Source organism: Mustela erminea, chromosome 3 (assembly GCF_009829155.1).
Source record: "Mustela erminea isolate mMusErm1 chromosome 3, mMusErm1.Pri, whole genome shotgun sequence".
In the NCBI taxonomy this organism is placed as follows: domain Eukaryota; kingdom Metazoa; phylum Chordata; class Mammalia; order Carnivora; family Mustelidae; genus Mustela; species Mustela erminea.
The window spans coordinates 137,789,133-137,812,750 of NC_045616.1; the positions used below are offsets into that span (position 1 = coordinate 137,789,133).

General features: G+C 41.3%; 1 protein-coding gene across 9 annotated transcripts in view; it reads left to right on the forward strand.

Annotated features, from left to right (window-relative positions):
• Window positions 1-23,618, forward strand: part of ADAMTS12 (ADAM metallopeptidase with thrombospondin type 1 motif 12) — a 290,253-nt gene that overhangs the window by 90,102 nt on the left and 176,533 nt on the right. For all 9 annotated transcript variants that reach the window (XR_004284258.1, XM_032337661.1, XM_032337660.1 and 6 more), the window contains one exon: window positions 16,816-16,966. Coding sequence is in view for 8 of the 9 variants with exons in the window: in XM_032337661.1 (XP_032193552.1) it covers window positions 16,816-16,966 (151 nt within the window). In the remaining variant the exon portion in view is untranslated. The remainder of the gene's footprint in view (window positions 1-16,815; window positions 16,967-23,618) is intronic.

Genomic DNA, 23,618 nt, shown 5'->3' on the forward strand with positions numbered 1-23,618 from the left:
AACCATGAGCTCATGCTTTCCATGGATGAGATGTTTTCTGATAGACTGTCACATTATTAAAAGAAAAACAGCCATATACCATCCTAGGCATGAGTTAATTTGAAAGAAAACTATTCATAAAGCAGAATTATGATTTTCAGCAAAAATAAGTCATTGGGATTTTTCAGCTGAAAATGATAGGGGGATGTGTGCACATATTACTTGCAGATTCATGTGTATAGTTTTATTTGCCTTTCATTATGGGAAGAAGACAGGGCAAGTATTATAACTTCCATTTTTCATCTGAAAAGCCTTAGGTCCAAGAGATTCAAGTTTAAGGTCATGTCCCGGGGTAAGACTCTGCCTCTCCCAATTGCCTTACGTTAGTTATTCCATTTTATTCTGTGCCTTGTAACTCAGAGTCCCAAATCCTCTGTTAAGACATCCAGAAAGACAACCACATATCTCAGCACCTTCTGTTTCTAATTTTTCTTCTCAATGGGAAGAATACTGTATTTCAACCCTAAGAAACTTGACATTTTCTTTGTGTTGATCTGGCAGAAACTCCCGGGGCTGAGATGAGCTCTTACCACTGTAACTGACTTAAGGTGAACACAGTGACCTCTTTTTTTAAAGTTCTTTCAAACTCTTTAGCCTGAACCAAGTAGCTACAATTTTCAGGGGACAAAATTCACCCTTTCCATCAACCCCAGGGCTGGATACTAGCTTTCATCTAAATTTAGGTCATCTTCTTTGATTTAGAGCTAGCACTCCAATTCTAGCTGGTACCATCTCACCTTCTACACTCGATGTATATAAGCATAGTGTGTGATTTTTCTTTTGCTGCTTTAACAGATTACCAAAAGTTGTGTGGTTTCAAGCAACACAGATTTATTATCTCACAGTTCTGGAGGTGGGTGGTTGGACATGGGTCTTAGCGAGCCAATAGCAGGGTGTCAGCAGGGCTGCCTTCCTTCTGCAGACTTGAGGATAAACCCTTTCTTTGCTTTTTCTAGCTCTAGAAGTCCCTTTCATGGCTTACAGGCTTACATTCTTACTTCTCCATTGTGAAACCCAACAACGTTGGGCCAAGTCTTTTTCATACTGCCATCTCTCTAGGTCTCACTAGTTCCATCTTCCATTTATAAGAATCCTGTGGATGACATCACCCTTCCCCTCAATGATCCAGGCAAATCTCCCATCTCTCATTAGCAACCTTAATTCTGGTGGCATTCTTTATTTCTCTTTGCTATGTTATCTCACTTTTTCACAGTTTCTGGGAATTAGGACATGGTTATCTTTGGGGCCTTATTTTGCCTACCACATATATATGTTTGTTTTCTAGTTGTCTCCTTTTAATAGTGCACATATTAGTATACAACATTTTGGGTAGGGGCATCTATGTGGCTCAGTTGGTTGAGTGTCTGACACTTGACTTTGACTCAGTCATGTCTCAGGGTCATGAGATCGAGCCTTGAGTTGGACTCCCTGCTCACTGGGAAGTCTGCTTGATGATTCTCTCTCCCTCCCACCCCTGGCCCCCCATTTTTTCTCTCTCAAATAAATAAATAAACCTTTAAAAAAAAAACCCAAACCTCCAAATTGGATAGTTTGTTATGCTGGTAAGTATTCCTGAACACTGTAATAAGAGGGATCTTGTTTTCCTATAAGGAACATTTGAACCAAATAAATTACAACTAAAACTCACAGTATGCTATAAAATAAAAGGTACAGGCATTAAAAACTTTTAAAATTAGATTAATGATATTAAGCCATAAACCCTGCAAAGCAAAGATAAATGTGTTCTGTCCAGTAATTCCATATTGCTTGTTCAAGTACTGAAAATGATAAAGCTAGCACAGTATGGTTTTGACTTCATCATTTAAATACGGTAAAAACTAGTATCTTGGCAAGTCAAATATCCATAAAATACTTAAATATATATATAAATATATATGTAGTATAAAAATATATAAATATATAAATATATAAAATACTTAAAATACTGGTTTATAGCATACTGTGAGTTTTAGCTATAATTTATTTGGTTCAAATGCTCCTTATAGGAAAACAGGATCCCACTTATTACAGTCTTCAGGAATATTTAGCACAGTACTTCAGATGAGGTCTAAACCTGATTAAAATAAACAAACAAAAAATCCAGCGTGTTATTTAGAAATATGGAGATAGCTTCCAGAAGAATAGGGTTAAAAACGCTGCAAGTCATTACTTCTGAGAATTGGGTGAGGTAGAGCAAAAGATTACTGCTCTTCATAACGGGCTTTTAAGAAATATTCCACTTAATTAAACTATGTGCTTGAGGTAATATGAATTAATTTTTAAAAATCAATTTATTATTAACAACTAAATGCATTGTATTAAACATCATTAGATTCCGTTTACAAACAAACAAACAATAACTCTACAAGAAATTTTGGGGAAAATACAGGAAATTTGAACATGGAATGAAAATTAGGTTGTGTTGTGGAATTATTACTAATTTTCTTAGGTGAGGTAATGGAACTGAGGTTATCTATGAGAATGTCTGCTTCTTAGGACAAGCATGCTGAAGTATTTAACGCGGGACTCCCACCGTGTCTGCAGATTATCTTCAAATAGGGCAGCATGTTCATTTCAGAGGTGGAAATATACTAGTATTTGTCAAATCTAGGTTGGTGATATATGGGTGTTTATTATACTATTCTTTAAATTCTCTGTACTTCAGAAGTTTTTTGAAATAAAACATTGGGAAAAGAAACATCATTTACATGTACTTGGAAATCAACTTCTCCCCTGAAATGTGATATCGAGGCAGGTACTGTCTGCTTATTTTGTAGAGATTGGGACTGTTTGCAGAGATTGGTGTGTGAGTTCATACCCCAAACAGCACTGCCATAAACTGTTAAGGGGCTATTTCCATTAGGATGCTGAGGGAATGGTCCAAATAGTGCGGAATTCAAACTCTTAACACAGGAGATGTCTGGCCGGTTCAGGGCCTGTTTAAGAAAAAAATAATCATTAAACCTCAGTGGCCCCTGAGACATTCTGCCTTCAGTGTTGTCACAATGTACCTTTCTCAATCCTAGAGCTCATTGCCTGGACCCCATGAAATACCATGGAGAAAACAGATCTTTTTGTTAAGCCCTTGTACAAGAAGTAAGTCCTTATTAGACCAGATTTTTGCCTTACTGATTTGCTCCCTGCAGGATTTGATTCTTGTGGAGGAAAAAACTATACTTTTCCCACTATTTTATTTCTCTGAGGTTGATGGCATTGGAGTGCTAGACTCCCAGCACTCAATTCTGGTGTCATTTTAGAGAAATATGAACAAGCTGTAGTGTGGTTCCAAAGAGATTAACCAGAGTGCTGGTGGTTGAGCCTAATAGGAAATAAAAAAGGGTTGAAGGAAATGGAAATATTTATCCTGAAGAGAAGTCTTAGTGGTGCCTCATAAATGCTGTCCAATATACTAAGTAAATATTGGGTGCCAAAGATACTAGACGTATTCTGGTATAACTCCAGAAGACAGAACTAAAACAATGAGTGGAAGTGATAGGGAGAAAGATTTTTAACTCCACAAAGGGAAGGAATTTCTAATGATTAAAATAGTTTAGCAACAGTGGATACCTTGAGAAATGTAGTCCCACTATCATCTGCAAAATTGAACCCTCTTATGATGATAAGGTTCCCTGATATTAGAGAAAGCCATTATTATTTATGAATTAATACTGTGTGCCAGCCACTGTGATAGGTGTTTCTTTCTTTCTTTCTTTCTTTTTTTTTTTTGTGATAGGTGTTTTTTGATAATAGTTCTTTATTCGTCATAATGCCTTTATCAAGTAGGCACTCCCCATTGTTCATACAAAGAGCCTGAGACTCCTCAATGAACCAATTTGACCAAGGTCATGCAGGAAGAGAGCACAAACGGAGGATAAGAACTCAGATCCAGATCAAGCAATGAAGTCCAAGCACCATATCAATGTTGTTGAATCTGCAGGTTGTAACCCATTACATGGATATGAAATTGACTTCGTGTGTTGGAACCAGAATTTAAACTAAACAAAATAGGTTAATAGAATGGAATATATCAGAATGCCTCCTACATAGGAAAGGAGGGAAGCGTTACTTGCTGAAACGTTGGTTTGGTAATGTACTAGAGTCTTGATGTGAAATGTATTTTCTATTGTGTCAAGGCCAACACCTTAACCTCATGGACCCTTAACCTTCTTGATTTTCCTTCCCTAGACTTCTGCGACTGGGCTGACTTTGGTGACCACTCCACAGATATATGAGATTCCTGGGACTGCTCTAAGAAATCACCACCATCATAGTAGCTTAAAACAACACAGATTTATTCTCTTACAATTCTGGAGGTCTGAGGTCAAAAATTCAGCATCATCAGGGCTACCTTTCTTCTGGAGACTTCATGGAACAATCTGTTCTTGCCATTTTCAGTTTCTAGAAGCCCCTGTACTCCTTGGCCTGCGGCCCCTCCCTCCAATCTTTGCTTCAGTCACCCCTTCTCCTGCTACTCACTCTGACCCTCTCACTTCCCTCTTGTAAGGACTCTTGTCATTATATTGGGTCAACAATCTCCCCATTTCAAGATCTTTAACTTCATCACATTTGAATGCTTCAATGTTAATATTCCCTTCTCTGACCACAACCACTCCTGCGTTTGCCTAATTTGTCATTTCCTTTGACTGGGTTTTCAGTGGCCTGGTGTCCGCTGAGCGTTCAGCCGGGCTCCATAAAGTGATGGTGTCTTCTCCCAACTGAGAGCAGTTTCCCGGCTGTCCTCCCTGCTTGCTGTAAGCAGGCACTCTCACCTCTGCTGAAAGAGAAAAAGAGGTTCCCTCTATGTATTGACTCGGTGACTCTCCTCTCTTTCTGCCCAGGCCATCTGTGGCAACATCTGAGAACACCATCTGAGAACACAGCCCTTCTAGTCCCATCAAAGTAATAGAGAAAATATTTATTTTACTGAGAATTTCACAGGCAAAATGGTAAAGGAGTTTATAATGTAATTTCCTATCATGCTTCAAGTAAAAATCTGCAGTTTCTTTTTGCGAAGCTTTCGCTTTGGCTGCTGGCTGGTGTGTCTCAGTTCCCCTGTGGATCCTTTCCCTTCCGGCCTCTGCACCTCCAGGGGCTGCTTTGTCTATACCTGGCTTCTCTCCGGGGCTCTCAACTCCTTTCTTCTTTCTTAAACACAGTCATTTAGGGCTCTCTGAGCTTCTCTTTCCCTTCCCCTTACCACTTCAATGTTATCTTCAAGGATAGTCTGTTCTGCTGAGGAAGATTTTGTTTGTTCTTGGCCAAAAATACTAGTTACCCAGGCCTGTTCTGACAGGACAGTGGGGAATTACAAATAACTAACACTTGTTCTGCGATAGTTGTGTCTTCAGGGGAGTTTGGAAAGTAGAGACAGTGAGTATAGACTTATTTTTTAAAGAAAGAGCCCTTGGGAAGGCACATCTTCTTCTTCTTTTTTTTTTTTTTTAATCTTGTTCATTCTAGAGATGTGATGAGGTTATAAGTATCAGTGTTCACACTGTCTTTAATATCTCATACTAGACCTATTTTTCCTGTTCCTTTTAGTTTTTGTTTTTGTTTTTACCTTTTTTCTGCTGTGGCACTTAGGGAAGCTGACATCTGTCAAATTTCCTTATGGTTTGCCTTCTCCCATCATTAGGCCACTAGAGAAGACATTCACCTTTGGCCAGAAACCACTGGTAAAAATCCCTGGAATGTTGTGTTTCAGGCCAGAATCACTTTGGCAGCCACAGCAACAGTCTTGGCTGGCTGCTGTGCTCTTTCCTGCCCATGCGGGAGCACTCCCAACCAGGAATTGTTGCCCATCGTGCTGGGAGAAGCAGAGCCAGGGCCCTATTCTCCACAGCCCAGTGAGGCTTTGTGTCCTCACAGTGAAGGATGGTTTCTGGACTGAGAATGATGACCTGCTGGGGCATCATGAAAAAATAGTGCTGTATCTTGGCTCAATCCGCCATAATGGTTTTCTTCTCCCCGTGGGAGAAAGTGCTTTCACTTCTGCAGAGCTGCTTCTCTCCCATTGTTCTCCCTAATAACATGTTTCCTGGGCTTCCAATGTGCTGCCAGTTACCTCCCCCCCTTTTTTGTAGTTGGACTTCCAGTTTTCTGGTGATGACAAACATGGCTTGCTACTTAGAGCCGCTCCCCCGCAACGGCAAAGCCATAGAGAAATTCTGAGGAACAATATTTTTCTGATAGAAGGTTATTGAGAGAAGGAGAAGTAGTCAGAAATGACCTTAAGTCTCTGACAACTCCTCCTTTTGCTCAGGACTGGAAAGACCATTTGGTAAGACACTGTCATCCAGGAGGCTCCCTCCCTGTCCCGGAAGACTGTGGGAGAGAGAAGTTCTGATGAGTTTTTGGTTGCTGCAGTGTATCTTAGCTGACGCTCTTGATTTTGTTAGCTTATCAAAGAATGCATGATTTGAGAAGTAATGGAATTCCTTTTTCAATTTTCAGGAATAATAGGTTTGGTGGGGTTGCTCAGCATTTGTGTCAAGCTAGATCTTTTAGATGCCGTATCTTCTTTTATTTTAATTAACATGTAATGTATTATTTGTTTCAGGGGTACAGGTCTGTGATTCATTAGTCTTACACAACTCACAGCGCTCACCATACATACCCTCCCCAGTGTCCCAGATGTCCCATCTTCTTAATGTCAAATGATTCCACATTTCAAACCCAGAACATTTACTCAATTAGAGAATCTACTTCCTAGAATGTTTTAGACTTTTTTGGCATCTTGTATTGCCCTGATATGTTAAGATGTTATGGAAATTCTCTGTGAACCTGAGATTCAGGGAAACTTTCTCCATGAGCTGTAGTCAGTAGTTGTTATGCTGAAACTTCTTTTGGTGGAGATGAACTAAGTGTTTAATTGGGGTTATTGCTAGTAACTCTCCATATCTTTAGTGTTGATGGGAGAAGAGGATAGAAGTAACCAAGCACCATCTAAAGGAATAGTGTCATGTTTTCCAAAGTAGGACATGTGGATTATCTGTATCAAAAACCCCAGAGTACTTGCTAACATGCAGATTCCTAGGTACACAGTAGATGTACTGATGAGAATTTTTGGGCAAGGCTCCTGGGCACATGCCTTTTTGTAAGCTTTCCATGATTCCTTTGCACATTAAAATTAGAAATAAGCGGACCCTACGATGCCTTGTTCTCTTTGGTCATTGTGTTCTTATTTCTAAAGATCCACTTTAGTGCGGTGAGTGGCTGTTCTACTGTCAGGGACTTAGTCTTTCTTCCCTAATAAGGGAACCTGAGATTCAGTGAATCTATGTGAAAAAATCTATGTGAATCTATGTGAAAAAATCTATGTGAATCTATGTGAATAGCTCTTGGGAATTAGAATGGAATACTTAGTTCCAAGTGTTATCTGGTGAGAAAAATGAATTGAGAGACAGCTTTTCTATCCTTACGTGAGCAGAAAGTTTTCTTTTGGAACCAAAACCTGAGTCCTTTCAGAGAGGAGGAGTCAAGATGGCGGAGGAGTAGGCTGAGATGATGTCAGGTAGCAGGAGACCAGCTAGATAGTTTATCAAAACCTGAGTACTTTTAGAGATAAACAACAATGCTCACCATGCTGTAAGATGAAGAAATGATTTAATTACAGAGAAGAGTCCAAATACCATCACCTTGAGAAAATCCATAAGGAATGGAAACATTTATTGAAGGCTCGGCTCTGTCTGGAATAATTTTATGTATTGCCCTATTCAGTTCTTACCAGAGCTCCTCAGCAAAGAACATGCTGTCATCAGCATGCTACGGATGAGGAAACAGGCCCAGAGAGACCAAATTACTAGTGCAAAGCTATGGTGCTTGTAAGTGCTGGCACTGACTGGCAACTCAGCCTTGTCTCCAAAGTCTGGCTTTTCCCATTAGAGGCAGAAAGACTGTACTGCTGATTCTGTTTTCAGGACACAAGGAGGCCAGGACTTGGCATTCATGGTTGACCTAGCGACTTGAAATTAAGTTTATTGAAGATTTCAGCCTTCATTCATCTGAGGAAATCCCAGCTGGGGAGTTAAGCTCGATTCTGCCTGAGAGAAGCGGAGAAAATCGGCTCTCCAGGCTGAGGAGATGCCTGTGACGTGTGGAGGTTTGATTAGAAGGCCTCCACCTTCACTTGGAGCTCTCAGACTATTAAAGGAAGAAAGAGAAACCAGTTAATTCTGTCTCTGCACAAGTTTTTCCAGACCACTCAGTGTACACCTGGTCGTCACTGATTCTCCCCTTGTTAGTGGGGCATGTATGTACGTACAGGAGGTTTATTGTCAGGAAGTGGCTAGCACATTTATTGAAGCTGAGAACACCCACGATCTGCCATCTGCAAGCTGGAGAACCAAGCGAAGCATGGAATACTTGAATCTGAGTCTGAAGGCCTGAGAAGCAGGGGAGCTGATGGGATACAGATCCCAGTCTGTGTATAAATCCCAGATCTGACTCTCCAGCAGCCAGAGGATGTCCACGCTAGGGACGGTGTTCTCCTTTACCGAATCCCACTGACTTCAAATGCTAAGGTCATATGGAAACACCCTCACAGACACACAGAAGTCGTATTGAACAGGGCATTCCATGGCCAATTGAGGTGGCCCATGAAGTTCACCATCACATCAGGCATTAGGGGGAAATGTTTCCTCAGATGATCACAATAGCTAATAGCATACCCTTATGAGACACTTATTAGGCGCTAATGTTCGTCTACGTGCATTTCGCTGGCTCATTTAATACACATGACAACTTTAATAAGTTAGGTAGCAAGTTACTATCACTATTCGTATTTTTCAGGTGAAGAAATTGAGGCCCGGAGAAGTTAAGTGACATGTAGCTAAGAGATGAACTGAGCAAATGGACTTGGGAGACTTAAATTTTGTCACCACCCTTTGTGTTGCATTCACAGTAGGTGATGCTCTGATCACGTGAGCTACTGTGCATTTATTAAGTGCCAAGAAATGCGGTAAAACCTTCTGCTAGGCATTTTACCTACAATGGCTCTGAGAGTTATTACCCTGCAAATTAAGATAGGTGATGCCCCATTTTACAGATGAGAAAACTGTGACTCACTGTGTTGACTCATTTGACCAAGGTCACACAGCTCAAGCTATTTCTAGTAAACACTCTCATAACTTCTTGAGCTTATAAATTTTTTGGAATTCATTCCATCAGTTTTTTTGTTTTTGTTTTGCTTTTTTTTGGTTGTTTTTGTTTTTCTACTATTTAAACTCTGATCTGCCAGCCAGAGAGTGGGATGTGGTCTCATGTGTGTAAGGGTTGTGGTGGGCTTCTCTGAGAGCATGGCAGGGGTATGAGGACATGTAGGTTGACATTTCAGGGCTCTCAGGGAGACCACGCCTTGTAGAAGTGGAACCTTCTAGAAGTGGAGCAATTCCGGCCCTTCCATTTTGGTCTCAGGGCAATGGCAGCCCCCTCACTTAGCCCTTGTCCTGTTTCATTTTAATTCTGGCAAATGTTGGATTGTTTATAGCTACTTATCTCTCTAATTTCTCTGAAGACTGTATCAGTAAATCGTTGTTTCCAAGCTGGCTCCCGGTTGACTTGATCTTAAAAAACAGACTGGTACAGTGAAATGTCACTTTTGCGGTTTGTTTTTCTTTTAAGGCAGGTCTTCAAATTTGCCTTGATTACAGTTCTGTCACTGTATGATGCCTGTGCTATGGCTCTCTTTCTGTCATCAGCAGGTCTCTAGAAATTTGCGGTCCAGTGCAGCCATTGAGCACCTGTGGCTCTTTTAATTCAGGATAATAATTAAAGTTAAATGAGATTGGGTAAGAGGGTATTTTTTTTTTTTTTTTTTTTTTTTTTTGAGGAACCTCCGTACTGATTTGTAGTGTGGCTGCACCAGTTTTCATTCCCACCAACAGTGCATGAGGATTCCTTTTTCTCTACCTCCCCACCAACACTTGCTATTTCTTATCTTTTGGAGAGAAGCCATTCTGATGGGTTTAAGATAATATTACCTCATTGTGGTTTTGATTTGTATTTCCCGGATGATGAGTCATGTTGAGCATCTTCTTGTGTGTCTGTTGCCATCTGTATGTCTTTGGAAAAATGTGTATTCAGGTCCTCTCCGCATTTTGTAATCATGTTTTTTTTAGAGTTGAGTTGTAGAAGTTTTTTATATATTTTGGATACTAAACCCTTATTGGGTATATCATTTTTTAAGGTCAATTTTTATTTTTTTATTTTTTACGATTTTATTTATTTATTTGTCAGAGAGAGAGAGATAGAGCACAAGCAGGGGGAGGGGCAGAGAGAGAACCCGACTCCCTGCTGAACAAGGAGCCCAATGTGATACTTGACCCCAGGACCTGGAGGTCATGACCTGAGCCTAAGGCCCTTTTGTTTTGTTGATGGTTTCCTTCCATGCACAGAAGCTTTTTATTCTGATGTAGTTCCAGTAGTTTACTTTTCCTTTTGTTTTCCTTGCCTGAGGAGACATAGCTAGAAAAATGTTGCTACAGCTGATGTCAAAGAAATTACTGCTTGTGTTCTCTTCTAGGATTTTCATGGTTTCAGGTATCACATTTAGGTCTTTAATCCATTTTGAGTTTATTTTTGTGTGTGGTATCAGAAAGTTGTCCAGTTTCATTCTTTTGTATGTGGCCTCCCAGTTTTCCCAACACCATTTATTGAAGAGAGTGTCTTTCCCCACTGTATATTCTTGCCTCCTTTGTCATAGATTGATTTATCATATGAGCAAGAGTTTGTTTCTGGGCTTTCTATTCTATTCCATTGATTTAGGTGTCCATTTGTGTGCCGGTACCATACTGTTTTGATTAATCCATCTTTGTAACATGTCTTGAAATCTGGAATTCTGTTACCTCCAGCTTTGTTCTATGGTTCTGCATGTATTCTCTATAATTCTACTATTGGGTATTTACCCAAAAGAATGAAAACACAAATTCAAAAATGATAGAGGTACTCCTCTGTTTATTACAGTATTATTAATGGTATTTAAGATATGCAAGCAATCTAAATGTCTATTGATAGAGGAATGGATAAAGAAGATGTGTGTGCGTGTATTTGTGCACACACGTGTGCACACACACACACTCACACACACTCACACAGAGAAAATATTACTCAGCTATAAAAAAAGGATGAGATCTTGTTATTTGTGACAACATGGATGGACCTAGAGGATATGCTGCTAAGTGAAATAAGCTGGACTGAGGAAGAGAAATGCCATGTGATTTCACTCATATGTAGAAACTGACAACAAAACAAATGAGTAAAACAATAAGACAAACAAAAAGCAGAATCAGACCTTTGAATACAGAGGACAGAACTGATGATCGCCAGAGGGGCTGGGGCTGGGGGAATGGGAATAATGATGAAGGGGAGTGGGAAATACATGCTTCCAGTTATGAAATGAATAACTCATGGGAATAAAAGACACACAGCCTAGGGAATATGGTCACGGATATTGTAATAGGTTTAGATGATGACCATACTTATAGTAAGCAGAGCATAACGTATAGACTTCTTGACTCACTATGTTGTATACCTCTCGACTATACTCAAATATTTTTAAAAATAAAATTAAGTGAAATTAAAACTTCAGTTCTGCTATTACATTAGCCACATCTTAAATGCTCAGTAACAACATGTGGCTTGTGGCTATGAAATCGGATGGTGCAGATGTAAAATGTCTCCAACAACACTGGAAGTTTTATTGGGCAGCACTGGTCTAGAAGATAGGGACCAGGTGTGTACTGTTACAATATCTGCCCTACATATGGTTAACTACTGGGTGGAGGCACCAGAGGATGTCTTCTTGGCTTGAGCTTTACCTCCTCACACCCCATGAATTACTAGCACTAAGTCTAATACGGAAAATCTTCATGAATCTATGAGATTACCCATCACTCTCCCCATTGGCTTAATGTGGGCCAGTCAGGGAGCTCCTGGGATCACATCAGGGGGTGTGGTATTTCTGGGGTAATCTTTCTAGTGGTCTTCCATCTATATTCTGAGGCTTCTATCATGTCTTAATCTCTAGTCCTGGTTTAGGGTCCTGGTTACATATTAAATGGTAAAATGCTCTGCCTGCTACAGACCAGCAGAAAAAAGTTGATTCTGGAAGGCTGGCCTGGCTTTAGGACTGTACCAAGTGTTTTGGAGACCAAAGAAGCATAGTCTTCTGTGTCTGCCCTCCAGAAGCACTCACCCTCACTGGTCTTCAACTTCCCTGAACCATAGCACTGGAATCTGTAGCACTTAGGGAGGTACCCTCCCTCCCTCCCCCTACCCCAGATACACACATTGCTCAGGGGCTCTGTATATCAAATCTTGTCTTCCTGGCTGCATTATAAACCTAGAAGTTGATATACCCCTCTTAGAGTTCTTAGCATAGGCCTGGCCAAGTGATAGATACAGATGGATAATCAATAAGGATGATTGTGGGGGTGTATTTTACCCTCTTTCCTGTGTTTTATAATGGGCAACAGGTGGTATCTTTTCCAGTGATTCATGCACTGTGATTGAGTACCTTGGCTATCTCTATCCCAAACCAATATGTTGCTCCTGTTGTCTTTGTCACTATGAGAAGGAAAAGTTGATCTGGTAACTTCAGAAATTTTCAAATGAAAAGGAATTTCTTTCCAGGACAGGTTGATGAGTTTTGGCAGCACTGTTTCATTGTACAACTCCAGGGGGTGCCATTCACAGCTTTTTCTTACGTGAACAGCAGCCCCTTGAGCTGCATAACCCAGGGCTCTGAGTATTGGAACTGATTTAGTAATTCTTTCTTATGCCTTTTCCAGTACTATTGTTGGTACCCTTCAGTCTGCTAGGTGTTATTTGTGGTAAAACTGGAAGGCATGTCAGCATAGGTTAGAGGACTCTTCAGGGTCTCTAGGTTGTATGATTCTAGAACACTATTCACAAGTTCCTTATTAGACACTGCCAGTTTCCCATTGGACCCCAAATCATCACACTGATGCAAGTATAATGTCAGTTACATCAAGATGACTTTGATGGGAGGTGGAGAAGAGGTTGTAGGTGACTATTCTTAATCTGAGACTGGGGAAAATAAGTTGGTTCTGAGGGGTCTGTGAAAGTCCTTCCCCCACTCTCCTTAGCAGAGAGCAGTAGAGGTCCAATGTCACTGCCTCACACCAAGGTGGCTCAGCTCTTTGTCTCATGCTTACCTAGTTGGGCTTATCTGACGAGTAGAAAGCAATCTGAAGAGTCTGATTTAATGGACTTTAAGAAATCCACCTGTCGGGACCCCTGGGTGGCTCAGTGCGTTAAACCTCTACCTTGAGCTCAGGTCATGATCTCAGGGTCCTGGGATTGAGCCCCGCATTGGGCTCTCTGCTCGGCAGGGAGTCTGCTTTCCTTCCTCTCTCTCTGCCTGTCTCTTTGCCTACTTGTGACTCTGTCAAATAAATAAATAAAATCTTAAAAAAAAAAAAAGGAAAGAAATCCCCCTGCCTTAAAATCTTTTCCATCCATCCCTAACACTTGAAATGAACTAGTAGACATTTTGTGTGTGTGTGTCAAATAATACTTCCTATAAAAATTAAAGATGGACTTCAAGTTAATATGTTAGTGTTAAAAATCAGAATAATGGTTACCTTTGTGGGGGTGGGGATGGTATTGGCTGGGAGGCGAATGGAGAACTTCTCAGCTGCTGCAAATGTTCTGTTTCTCTATTTAGATGTTCACCTATGGAAGATTTATGGGACTTTACAATTATGATTTGTATATCCTTTTGTATGCTTATGAATCTTCAAAATAAAGTTTATTTAAAACAATTCTTGGGGCGCCTGGGTGGCTAAGTCAGTTAAGTAGCTGCCTTCAGCTCAGTTCATGATCCCAGGGTCCTGGGATCGAGTCCCGTATTGGACCTCCCTGCTCAGCAGAGAGCCTGCTTCTCCCTCTCTCTCTGCCTGCTGCTCTGCCTACTTGTGCTCTCTCTCTCTCTCTCTCTCTCTGTCAAATAAAAAAAAATCTTTAAAAAAATAAAACAGTTCTTCGAAGATGGCCTCAGGAAGCATTCACAGATATTTATGACTTAGTTAAAGTAAGGAAGGGAGTTTCTTTCTGAAGGGGAGTCAGCAGTGTGCTGGGAGTACTGGAGCCTGACACAGAGGAGTAGATGACAATGGAGAGAAAGGGCAGATTGGCCCTCCTCGAGCTTCTGCCTTGGGTTCATTCTGCCCTGGCACATCTGGGAAGAGAGTACAAGCCCCTGGTGAATTGGATACTTTTTTTTATTTTTTAAGTCCATCCCCTGTTCTTCAAAGATGTCAGAAAGGTAAGCAGGTTAGAGAGAACACTGGAGTGAAGAGTGCCTCTTCCCGACCTGGTAACGGGAGATGGGGAATCTCGGGGGCCAGTTCGCATCAGGAAAGCAGAGAGCCGGCCCTTCATTTGGAAAGCAAACCATAGACGAGTTCTTCCAGCATAACCTGGCTCTGGTTAGGTGAGAAAACTCCAATAAACCACGGCCACCTGGATACTCGCTGTCGAAAGCTCTGTGTCTCCGTATTGAGGCAGAGAAGAGGCGCAGAGCTCTGCCAGGAAATCTCCCCTCACTCTCCTCCAGACCAGTGGCTGTCTCTTCATCCCCTCTTCTTCTGCGTGGCACCCACATGGGGTCCATGCGTGTGAGCGGGTGTCCTGCTTCCCCTCTTGCTGGAGAGTCAGCCCGCTCCCCAAGGTGTCACCGTCCAGCCTCTGAGAAATATTTAGACTGGATATTTAGGTGATTTCCAGGTGCCAGACTGGCCTCGTGGAGGAATGCAGATGAAAGTAAGCCTGTAGGAAAATGCCGGCTTGGCTTTGAGGCATTCTCATTCATGTTGCCCATAAATAGTTATTATGTTCCCAGCCACAGCCCCGTCTGTTTCTTCAGTACCACCTGGGTCCAAAATTTGAGGTGAAAGAAATGCCAATAAATTCTTGTCGGTGAATGTTTTTTCTTCAGGGACCTCCGTGTTGGGTTGACAGTAGTTGTACAAAGGGACCCCGCACCAGGCTTCCCTGAGGAGTCTTTGAGTTCTCCTTGTTTCTGTGGAACAAATGAGCTTTTTCAGCAACAGGCTTACATTCTCCTCGTGTCCCTCCTCTTTGTCTCAGAGCAGAAACAGAACCAAATCCCAGCACCGTGCAAGGCTGTTCGCAGCTATTTTATTACAGTCTGGATCTTGTCAGCTCTTTGTGTCCCATGGGATTCCTCAGAGAAAACATTACCACCCTATGTTTGTCAAGTACTTTGCATGGCACTTTCATAAGCCTTAGCTCCTTTGATTCCTCGAGCAGCCCTGGGAAGTAGTAGGCATCACTCCTCTGGGAGGTTGGGTGACCTCCTCCAAGTCACACAGCCGTTCTTACAACTGCCAGTAAGTGTGCCCCCCTTTTTCCCCCCCTGTTCCCTGTGTTATTAAAGGTATTTCAACATCAGTAATCAAAACAGGAAGCCAGTTGTGAGATTTATGTTAAGATCTGGTTATGTTACTGGTCCGATGAAGCAAACGTTTTGGAAAGTCGTCCCGAGTTAGGGACTGTCCAGAGAGAGCAGCCTCCTTTCATGGAGCCCCTCTTGCCTTTTGAGTGTGGGGGCTGCTCACGTAGTCATTGGACTCAGTCTGCAGAGCAGGGCAGCCCTGGCTTGCTGAGGTGTGGTGAGGGGGCTTGAACTTGGAAGCCTTCACAGTTTCCCTGAGCCCCTCGTGTTTTCAGATTTGTTTTTGCAAATGTATTATTCACTGAATGGCTATCTTGACTCTAATACAACGAAATGACATAAAATTTGGAAAGAGACTAATGGTAGTTAAGACTATGAGCCTTTTCTAAGAACTTCACATGTATTATTAACTCATTTGGTTTTCATAACAAGCCTTGATTACCCCCATATTTCACTGCCCAAAGTCACAGTGCTCATAACTGGGGGAGCTGGGATTGAATCTTGTTGAAGTCCATTGTCTGAGCTCCCGATCAGTAGGTCTTCTAGGGATAATTCTTTTTTTTCGTTAATACAAAATTCAGATCCTGAGCCCTAAGTCCCCCCAAGGAGATCATTGGCAAAGGAGTTCTCTAAACATCTCAAATGGGCCCTAAGAAATTTTCTTGAAGAGAAGAGATAGTTGTAGCAATAGCACTTCTAGACCTGACCTCCAGAAAGAGTGATTCATCAAAGGGCTTTTTCTAGCCCTTCACTGATTCCCATATCTGTGAATGAGAATGACCCCTGGAAACTGACAGAGGACAATGCACTGTGAACTCCTGGAAGTCTAGTCCCAGATTTCTTTGTTTCTTTGTTTCCATGAGAGCATTATGACAAAAACACTTCAAGCAGTTGAGTGAACATGTAGCTGGACTCCTCCCATACAGGTTCCCAAAAGCTGTCCATGGAATACGGCTTATAGATACCAACTCCATAATAGGGCAACCGGGAAGCATTGGTTCTTAATTTAAGATTCACAGCAGTGGGTTTTAAAGGCAGGGCAATGAACTTGCAACATTGCATGCCATGTTTTGGATACATGTGTATAGGTACCCTTTTTTCATTGGAGCCTCAGCGGAATCCATGACCCCCAAACACTGAATAACTGTGACTACAAAGACATCTCATTAACTTATTTATGTGTAGCTTTTCTGTGAGATAAGATGGCAGATTCTGAAAGCACTGGTATTACGGGTTTTAAGGGATTATCACGATCTATGTACTTTGCACTTTACTAATTTTCTCCGCATAGATATGGAATGGATTCAAGTAGACCTTTGTATTATGTATATTTACAGACTGGGTTTTTCCATCTACCCCATGGAGACTTCTTCATTGAGCCTGTCAAAAAGCATCCACTGGCTGAAGGAGAATACCACCCACACATCATTTACAGGAATCCGAGGCAGAGACCTCCAGAGAAGGAGGAACCAACCTGTGGATTAAAGGGTATTGTGACTTGAATCTCCTCACCTCGTTGTACAGTCTGTTTTGTTCCATTATTGTTCTGCTACAACATGACCTGCTCTTACTCACATCTGTTATCTCTTCCCCCTTTCTGTTGCCACAGAGTATGTGCCCTTGTAGGAATAATCTATATGCCAGTCTCTTCATGTTCTTAATGGGAAGGGGAAAAGGCATCACCCACATCTTTGCCACATTAATTGATGATATTCACATGATATTCATCATGATGAATTGTTTGTTTTTTAAACTCTTTGAATTCCTTAGAGGATGATTGTCTAAACTAAAGACAATGAATTTCACTATTAGCAAAGTTATAATACTTTAGGGTGGACTATTACCAAACTGCTTGTCATATCCGCACATGAAAGGCAGATTTCAAGGTGTGATGATGCTGATGTGCGAAGAGAAACTGAAAGAATTATCAACACTTTATCAGGTGATGAATTCAGCAAAGCTTCTTTTGGCTGCCTTTTGTTTGTAGTTCACTGACATATGTTCCCTGCCCCTCGGCTCAAGAGCGATCCGAATTGGATTGCAGAGAGGTCTGCCTTGTACCAAATAGTTTCAGGTAGTTTTCAGAGGTGAATTGACCCAAGTTGTTTCCTTGCAATTCCCATATTCTCTCTGATTTGTATGCCATAATAATCTATGCATAAAGGACCACTGGAAATTGAGACATTTTCTTAAATATGGTACAGTTTCTCCTTTCTTCAGAGAAAAAAAAATAATGGGCTGGGGGACAGTTAACAAAAGGAATCCATAATATTATTTCTATGTCTTAAGGATTTGGGTTTCGTGGACCTCCGTGGGAAAATAGATTTGCTAATCTAGACGGATTCTAATAAAGATTTGAGAGGACTCAGAATTTTGCAAGCAGGAGAAGGAGAGAACAAGGGTACAAGTCATTTCTTTATAGACTTCACCCAGACCCTGGGATAGATGGTAACTTTCCTGGGAGTTTCTTCTGTGATCTTAGCAGAGTATGTAAACAAGAAGAAATTTTGAGTCTGTAATGTTTCCTGTACACAAAAATGGACAGCTGGTTACATTCCTTAACTTTAGGAAGCTGTTCCAATTTCATCCTGAATTAGATAACAGACTGTCTAATTCTCCTTATAGCAAAAGCTAAGAGAAGGGAAGAGATTCTTCTTCTGGATGGTCTGATTGATTAAGTTACCAATCCAGATAACTTAGTCTCTATGTGAAATTTTAGGGCTCCAATCTAATCACTTGAAGAATTTCCCAATTCCTGTTACACAGTGGATGATGGGATAACACTTTGTGTGATTCACTCTTTTTGAGATCACTGGGTCATCAGTATGGCAGAGCAAGTTACTAGGGCAGTGAGTGAACTTGGCCAGAGAATTGCTTCCCTAGCCACAGTTGTGCTATGGAATAAGTTAGGTTATTCCTCATGTACCCAACGTGAACACCTTCTCTTTGAGGTAGACTTGATTAATAATGAACTGAGAATGGCATATATTTCATCTTAAAGGCAAAAGGGATGGGTAGGAAAGAAGTAGGGTTTACGAATGTCATGTCCCCATTAGGTCACATACCATACCTCAGCCTTAGGGCTTGTCATACCATTTCCTTATTCATTCTCCACCAACCCTAAGACTTACCATTACTTTGGAAACTTCTCTGATTAATCCCATTTGGAACAGTCTTTGCATTGTGAATTTCTCTACACATATCTTCTAAAAAATCCTGTCTTAAACTTGCTTAAATCTTCACAATATCAGAATTGAAATAGATAGCTCTGTTGGAAGGACACTTAAGGTACCATAATGCAGCCCATTTTTTTTCACCAAAGAAGCAGTGTGACTCAGAGAAGGGAGTGAACTTTCAAAACCATGAAGGTGGGAGGTGTTGAGAATATGGTCAAGCTTAGATGTCAAGGTTCTATTATATCTTGGGCTTTATACTCCCTCATGGTTATCTTTATGTCTTCTTTGAATATATAAATCTTATTTTATCAGCTGTCTTGAAAGCCCCATTAAGGTAGGTCCCTTCCCAAACAGTATGTATCATAGTGTAATGTACAAAGAGAAGTTTAGTAAATCACCGGAATGAAACGAAGAGTGATTGATAGCCAAATAGATGAGACTAAAGTATACTAGCCTCTCCTCTATATAACATTGATAGAAAGAAAAAGGAAGTGTGCATTTTCTAGAAGTTGACAAGTGTCCATCATTTGTGACCATCTCTGTTCCATGGACAATAAACATGATTTAATACCTAAATGATAGATAGAGATTCAAGAATAATCTAATGTGCTTGTGAATAGTCTTAAAATATACGTGACCTTTGGATTTTACAAATCTTGGTATATTGAAATGGACCTGGTCTTGCTAAACAAGGTAATTGCATTGTTCTTAGACCACGTTACCCTGCAGAAATGATGGAATTAACTGACAGTGTCCATGTCATTAGCCAGCATTAAGGTACACTTTATACTTAGGTCAGCTGGTGTTTCAAAGTTGAATTACTGTGATTATATCAAGAAAGATCCTATTTACTTGTGTAAAATGTTCTGTCTTTGTTACGTTTAAAGCTGGAACACCTTTGGTATTGAAAAAAGATGTCCTTTAAAAAAGCTCCAGTTGTTCAGGAAGGAAAATGTGTCAATTACTTTCCTCTAAAATGTGTCCCTTTACTTATGTTGATCTCGCATATAGAAAAGTGTCCAGGAGTTTCACAGTGGGTCCCTTATTATTATGGTCTGAAAGTTCATTTGATTAAACTCTCAAGAAATTCATTTTATTGACGTTGGCAATTTCCTTTATCTCAGGTTTTTTTTTATCAAGAACATAGACTGGGACTTGAGTGGCTATTAGATGGAAGTATCAAGGGGAACTATGGTTTTAGGAAGCTAGGGAGGGGGAATTAACACCAGTCAGATCAGATGCTACCTGGCTACCAGTTTGTCTGTGGCAGAAAGGGATCTCGGCAGGTAAGATCAGAGTTTGAGATTTCGTACATTAGGACTCTAGGCTAGGAACATGGGTTCTGGTTCCTGACATGCATTTTTGAGTTCAAAATTTATTCATTTAGCAATTATCTATTGGGTATATTCTTTATGGCTGGTACTCTCCTAGGTTTTATGGGTTCATATGTGAATATGATATAATTCTTGGTCTTCAGAGCTGACAGCCTGGATATAGGACATGGGTAAGTAGGGATCTGGTCCAGATTTTATCAGTATATGATAAGACCATGAAGGGAGATGAAATCTTAATGCATGTATTGGGCTTTTTGTCACTCCGCCTTACGTTTGCCCAAGGACAAGTAGCTGTAATTCATTCATTTTCCCTGCTGTAACTGTATTCCATTATGTGAATCTTCCACTTATCCAACCTCCTGTGAGTAGATCTGTAGTGCTTCCAGTTTGGAGCTATTATATATTATGTTGTAAAGACTCTTCTTGAAAATGTTTCTTAGGATTCAAGTCCATAGGGTTATCCCACATATATTCCAAGTAGTGGAATGCATATCTCCTAGGATATTTACATCTGGCTTGACTGGATGATGCCACTTATTTTCCATAGTTGATGTTCAAGTGCAGTGAGTGAGAGTTCCCACTGTTCCATATTCTGTCCAATACATGCTGTCCTCACTTTTAAATCTGGCCGCTCTAGTGGACATGAAGTGCTACCGCTCTATGCTTAATGTTGAACTTCAACCTCTTTGTTAGGGAGTTGAGCCCCAGATCTATGGCTTATGGCGATAGATTCTCCATGAATAGTTCTACCTAGAGTGGAAGCCCAGAGAACCAGTTTTAGGTTTGCTTACTCATTTCTTCATTTTCTGGTTCGCTTTTTCACTTAGTCTCTGATCTGACTTTTCAACTTGTCTTTTTTTCCTCCAGAGCAAAAGTGAGCAGCAGATATCTCACGTCTGCAACTAGCTGTGTGTATCAATCAGGGTTCAGCTAGAGAAGCAGAACCAGTAGGAGATCTATATGAGGATATTTATTGCAGGAAATTGGTTACCACAGTAGTGGGGGCTGGCTAGCAAACCCCAAATCCAGGGCTGGCCATCAGGAAAGGCAGGCTGCAGGTGTCAGGTCTGGGCTAAAGCAGCTGTCCAAGGCAGAGTTTTCCTATAAAGTCTTAGCTCTATTCTTAAGGTCTTTTAGTTGATTAAATCAGGCCTACAGATTATCAAGAATAATTCTCTTTACTTTGGCTTTACTAAAGTCAACAGATAAAGGACTTTAATTTATATCTGTGAGATACCTTTTCACAGCAACACCCAGATCAGTGTTTGATGGAGTACGGGGGACAGCAGCCTAGTCAAGGGGACACCTAAAAAAGATGATCATGGTCCATCTTTTGCTTTTCTCACCAAATTTCTGCTTACTTATATTTGTTTTTCTTTTTTCTATTTTTGGACTCCGAAGATTTCTTCCCTTTTTGATGCTTATTCGGGGCTTAACACGGAGAAATCAGTCTTGAGTAAGATTTCTTATGGAAGTCATTTGGAAATTTGTGAGTTGTCTTTTAAATGGCACGCACAGACATTACCAAATACTAACAAATGTTTTAAATGTTATACCATTAACAATAGCTCATTAGAATAATCAGCATATCAGATCACTAATCAATGTAGTACATGCAGGGTGAATGGTTCTGATTTTATGGAAATCCACTTAGTTAATTCTAAATCACTGCCATACTCTATACTGGTTCTAAAGCACACAAGTTGTTTGTTTGTTTGTTTTGGCTAACAGCAAACTTTCTTTTTTTTTTTTTTAAAGACTGTTTATTTATCTGACAGAGAGAGATCACAAGGAGGCAGACAGGCAGGGAGAGAGAGGGGAAGGTGGAAGCAGGCTCCCCGCTGAGCAGAGAGCCCGATGTGGGACTCGATCCCAGGACCCTGAGATCATGACCTGAGCTGAAGGCAGATGCTTAACCCACTGAGCCACCCAGGCGCCCCAACAGCAAACATTCTGAGTAGAGCCTGCCTGAGACTTGTCGTGAAATTCCGGATTACCTGATGGCCTTATGATTATAGCCACTCCACGGTGATCCATACCTGACTTTGCTGTGAGGTGGTTAACATTTTAATTGTTATTCTGTCCTTTTTTTCTCTTAGTGAGGTGGCCTGTTGGTTTTGATTACCGGCTTTCAGAACTGGTGGGAAGATGGGTGAAGCGGTTCAAGCTTTTACCCATGAGAGGGACGAGAGGACTGTTGGGGAGAATTTGGGGACATACATAATGGGTAAATGTGCGGAAAGAGAAATTGGCAACCCGTTTCTTTTGTTTGCTTAGTAAAATCTAAGACCAAGACCATAGGGACTCAAAGCACCCGTTGTCTCCGTGCTGCAGCGGCGTGGTAGCTCTGAGAGACTCCTGGATCCGGTCAGAAGCCTTTCCTCGTGAACCAGGCCTCACCACGGACTCCCCGCCTTGCATTTCCTCACTACATGACAGCTCTTCACCTTGTTCCGTCATCATTTCAGGGCCATAGGCTCCCACGTTCTGAACAGATCATATCTATTTGGAGCTTATCATTCCAAACATAGCATTTGCCTTTCTGAACTAGTTTTTATTCCTCAAAAAAGCCTTGCTTTTCCTTAGCCCTTGTGTTTAGGTTCCTTCTGCCTGAAACCTGTTTTCCCCAGAAGCTTTACTGAATTACTTCTGTTTTTTTTTGTTTTTTATTTCTTTTTCTGTTTTGTTTTGCTTTTTAGGACTTACGCATAGCTTCCTTTAGAAAACCTTCTTGGCTCAATCTGCCTTAGATGTCTCTCCTCTGACTCTTAACACCAGCTTCCCCTATGTCAGGCTCTATCATATGATGAAAATCTGTCTGTGTCCTTCTCTGCGCTGTAAACTGAACGGAGCTGAGAATCATGTCTGCTCATTCACAAGCTTGTCTCCAAGATCTGAGAGAGTTCCCAGCTAGGGGTGGAATCAGAAATGCTGAACTTGGAAGTACTGAGTTTCTGGACCATCTCTGATGCATTTGGCAGCTTATTACAAGCTTGTATTTAGCTATATGGAACACGTTTAACCTCTGAGAATACCCAGACTTGCCTGAAGAAATTTAGTAGACATGCTGATGCCTGCACATTGAAGAGAAGTTTGCATAAGACAAAACGTGGCTGTGGCTGGGACTCTTGGCCCAAGGTTGTAGCTGAAAGTGACTACTTCAGATTTTGATTTTAGAATAAAAGAGGGTGGATGGGTAAGAGAAAGCAAGTGACGTTCATTCCCTCGGCAAGCTCCACCAGGCACTGTTCTAGGAACTGGGGATGCAGGGCCGAACAGATCACTGACCGAGGCAGGAATATAGAGACAGAGAGGTGTGGGAGCCTAAGGCAGGCAGGAGAGGGGTGCTCTCCAGGGTGAGGCACAGAAGAGCAAGTGCCTTGGAAGATAAGAGGGCTGAGCCGTCATTAGCATCTGACACACGGATTTTCAGCTTCCTGTGGAGAGTTGGGAGGACAATTCTCAGCTGCTCCTGGAGGCAGATTTCAGGTATCCTTTCAAAAGCTGCTTCCTTGTGAGTCTTCTCCCCTTACATGGTTGGCCCTAGGAGGACTGATGAGTTCCGAAAGGTCACCCTGCGTTTTGATGTGGTCCCTGGAGTCTTCTACCTTCCTGCCTCCCCACCTCCCT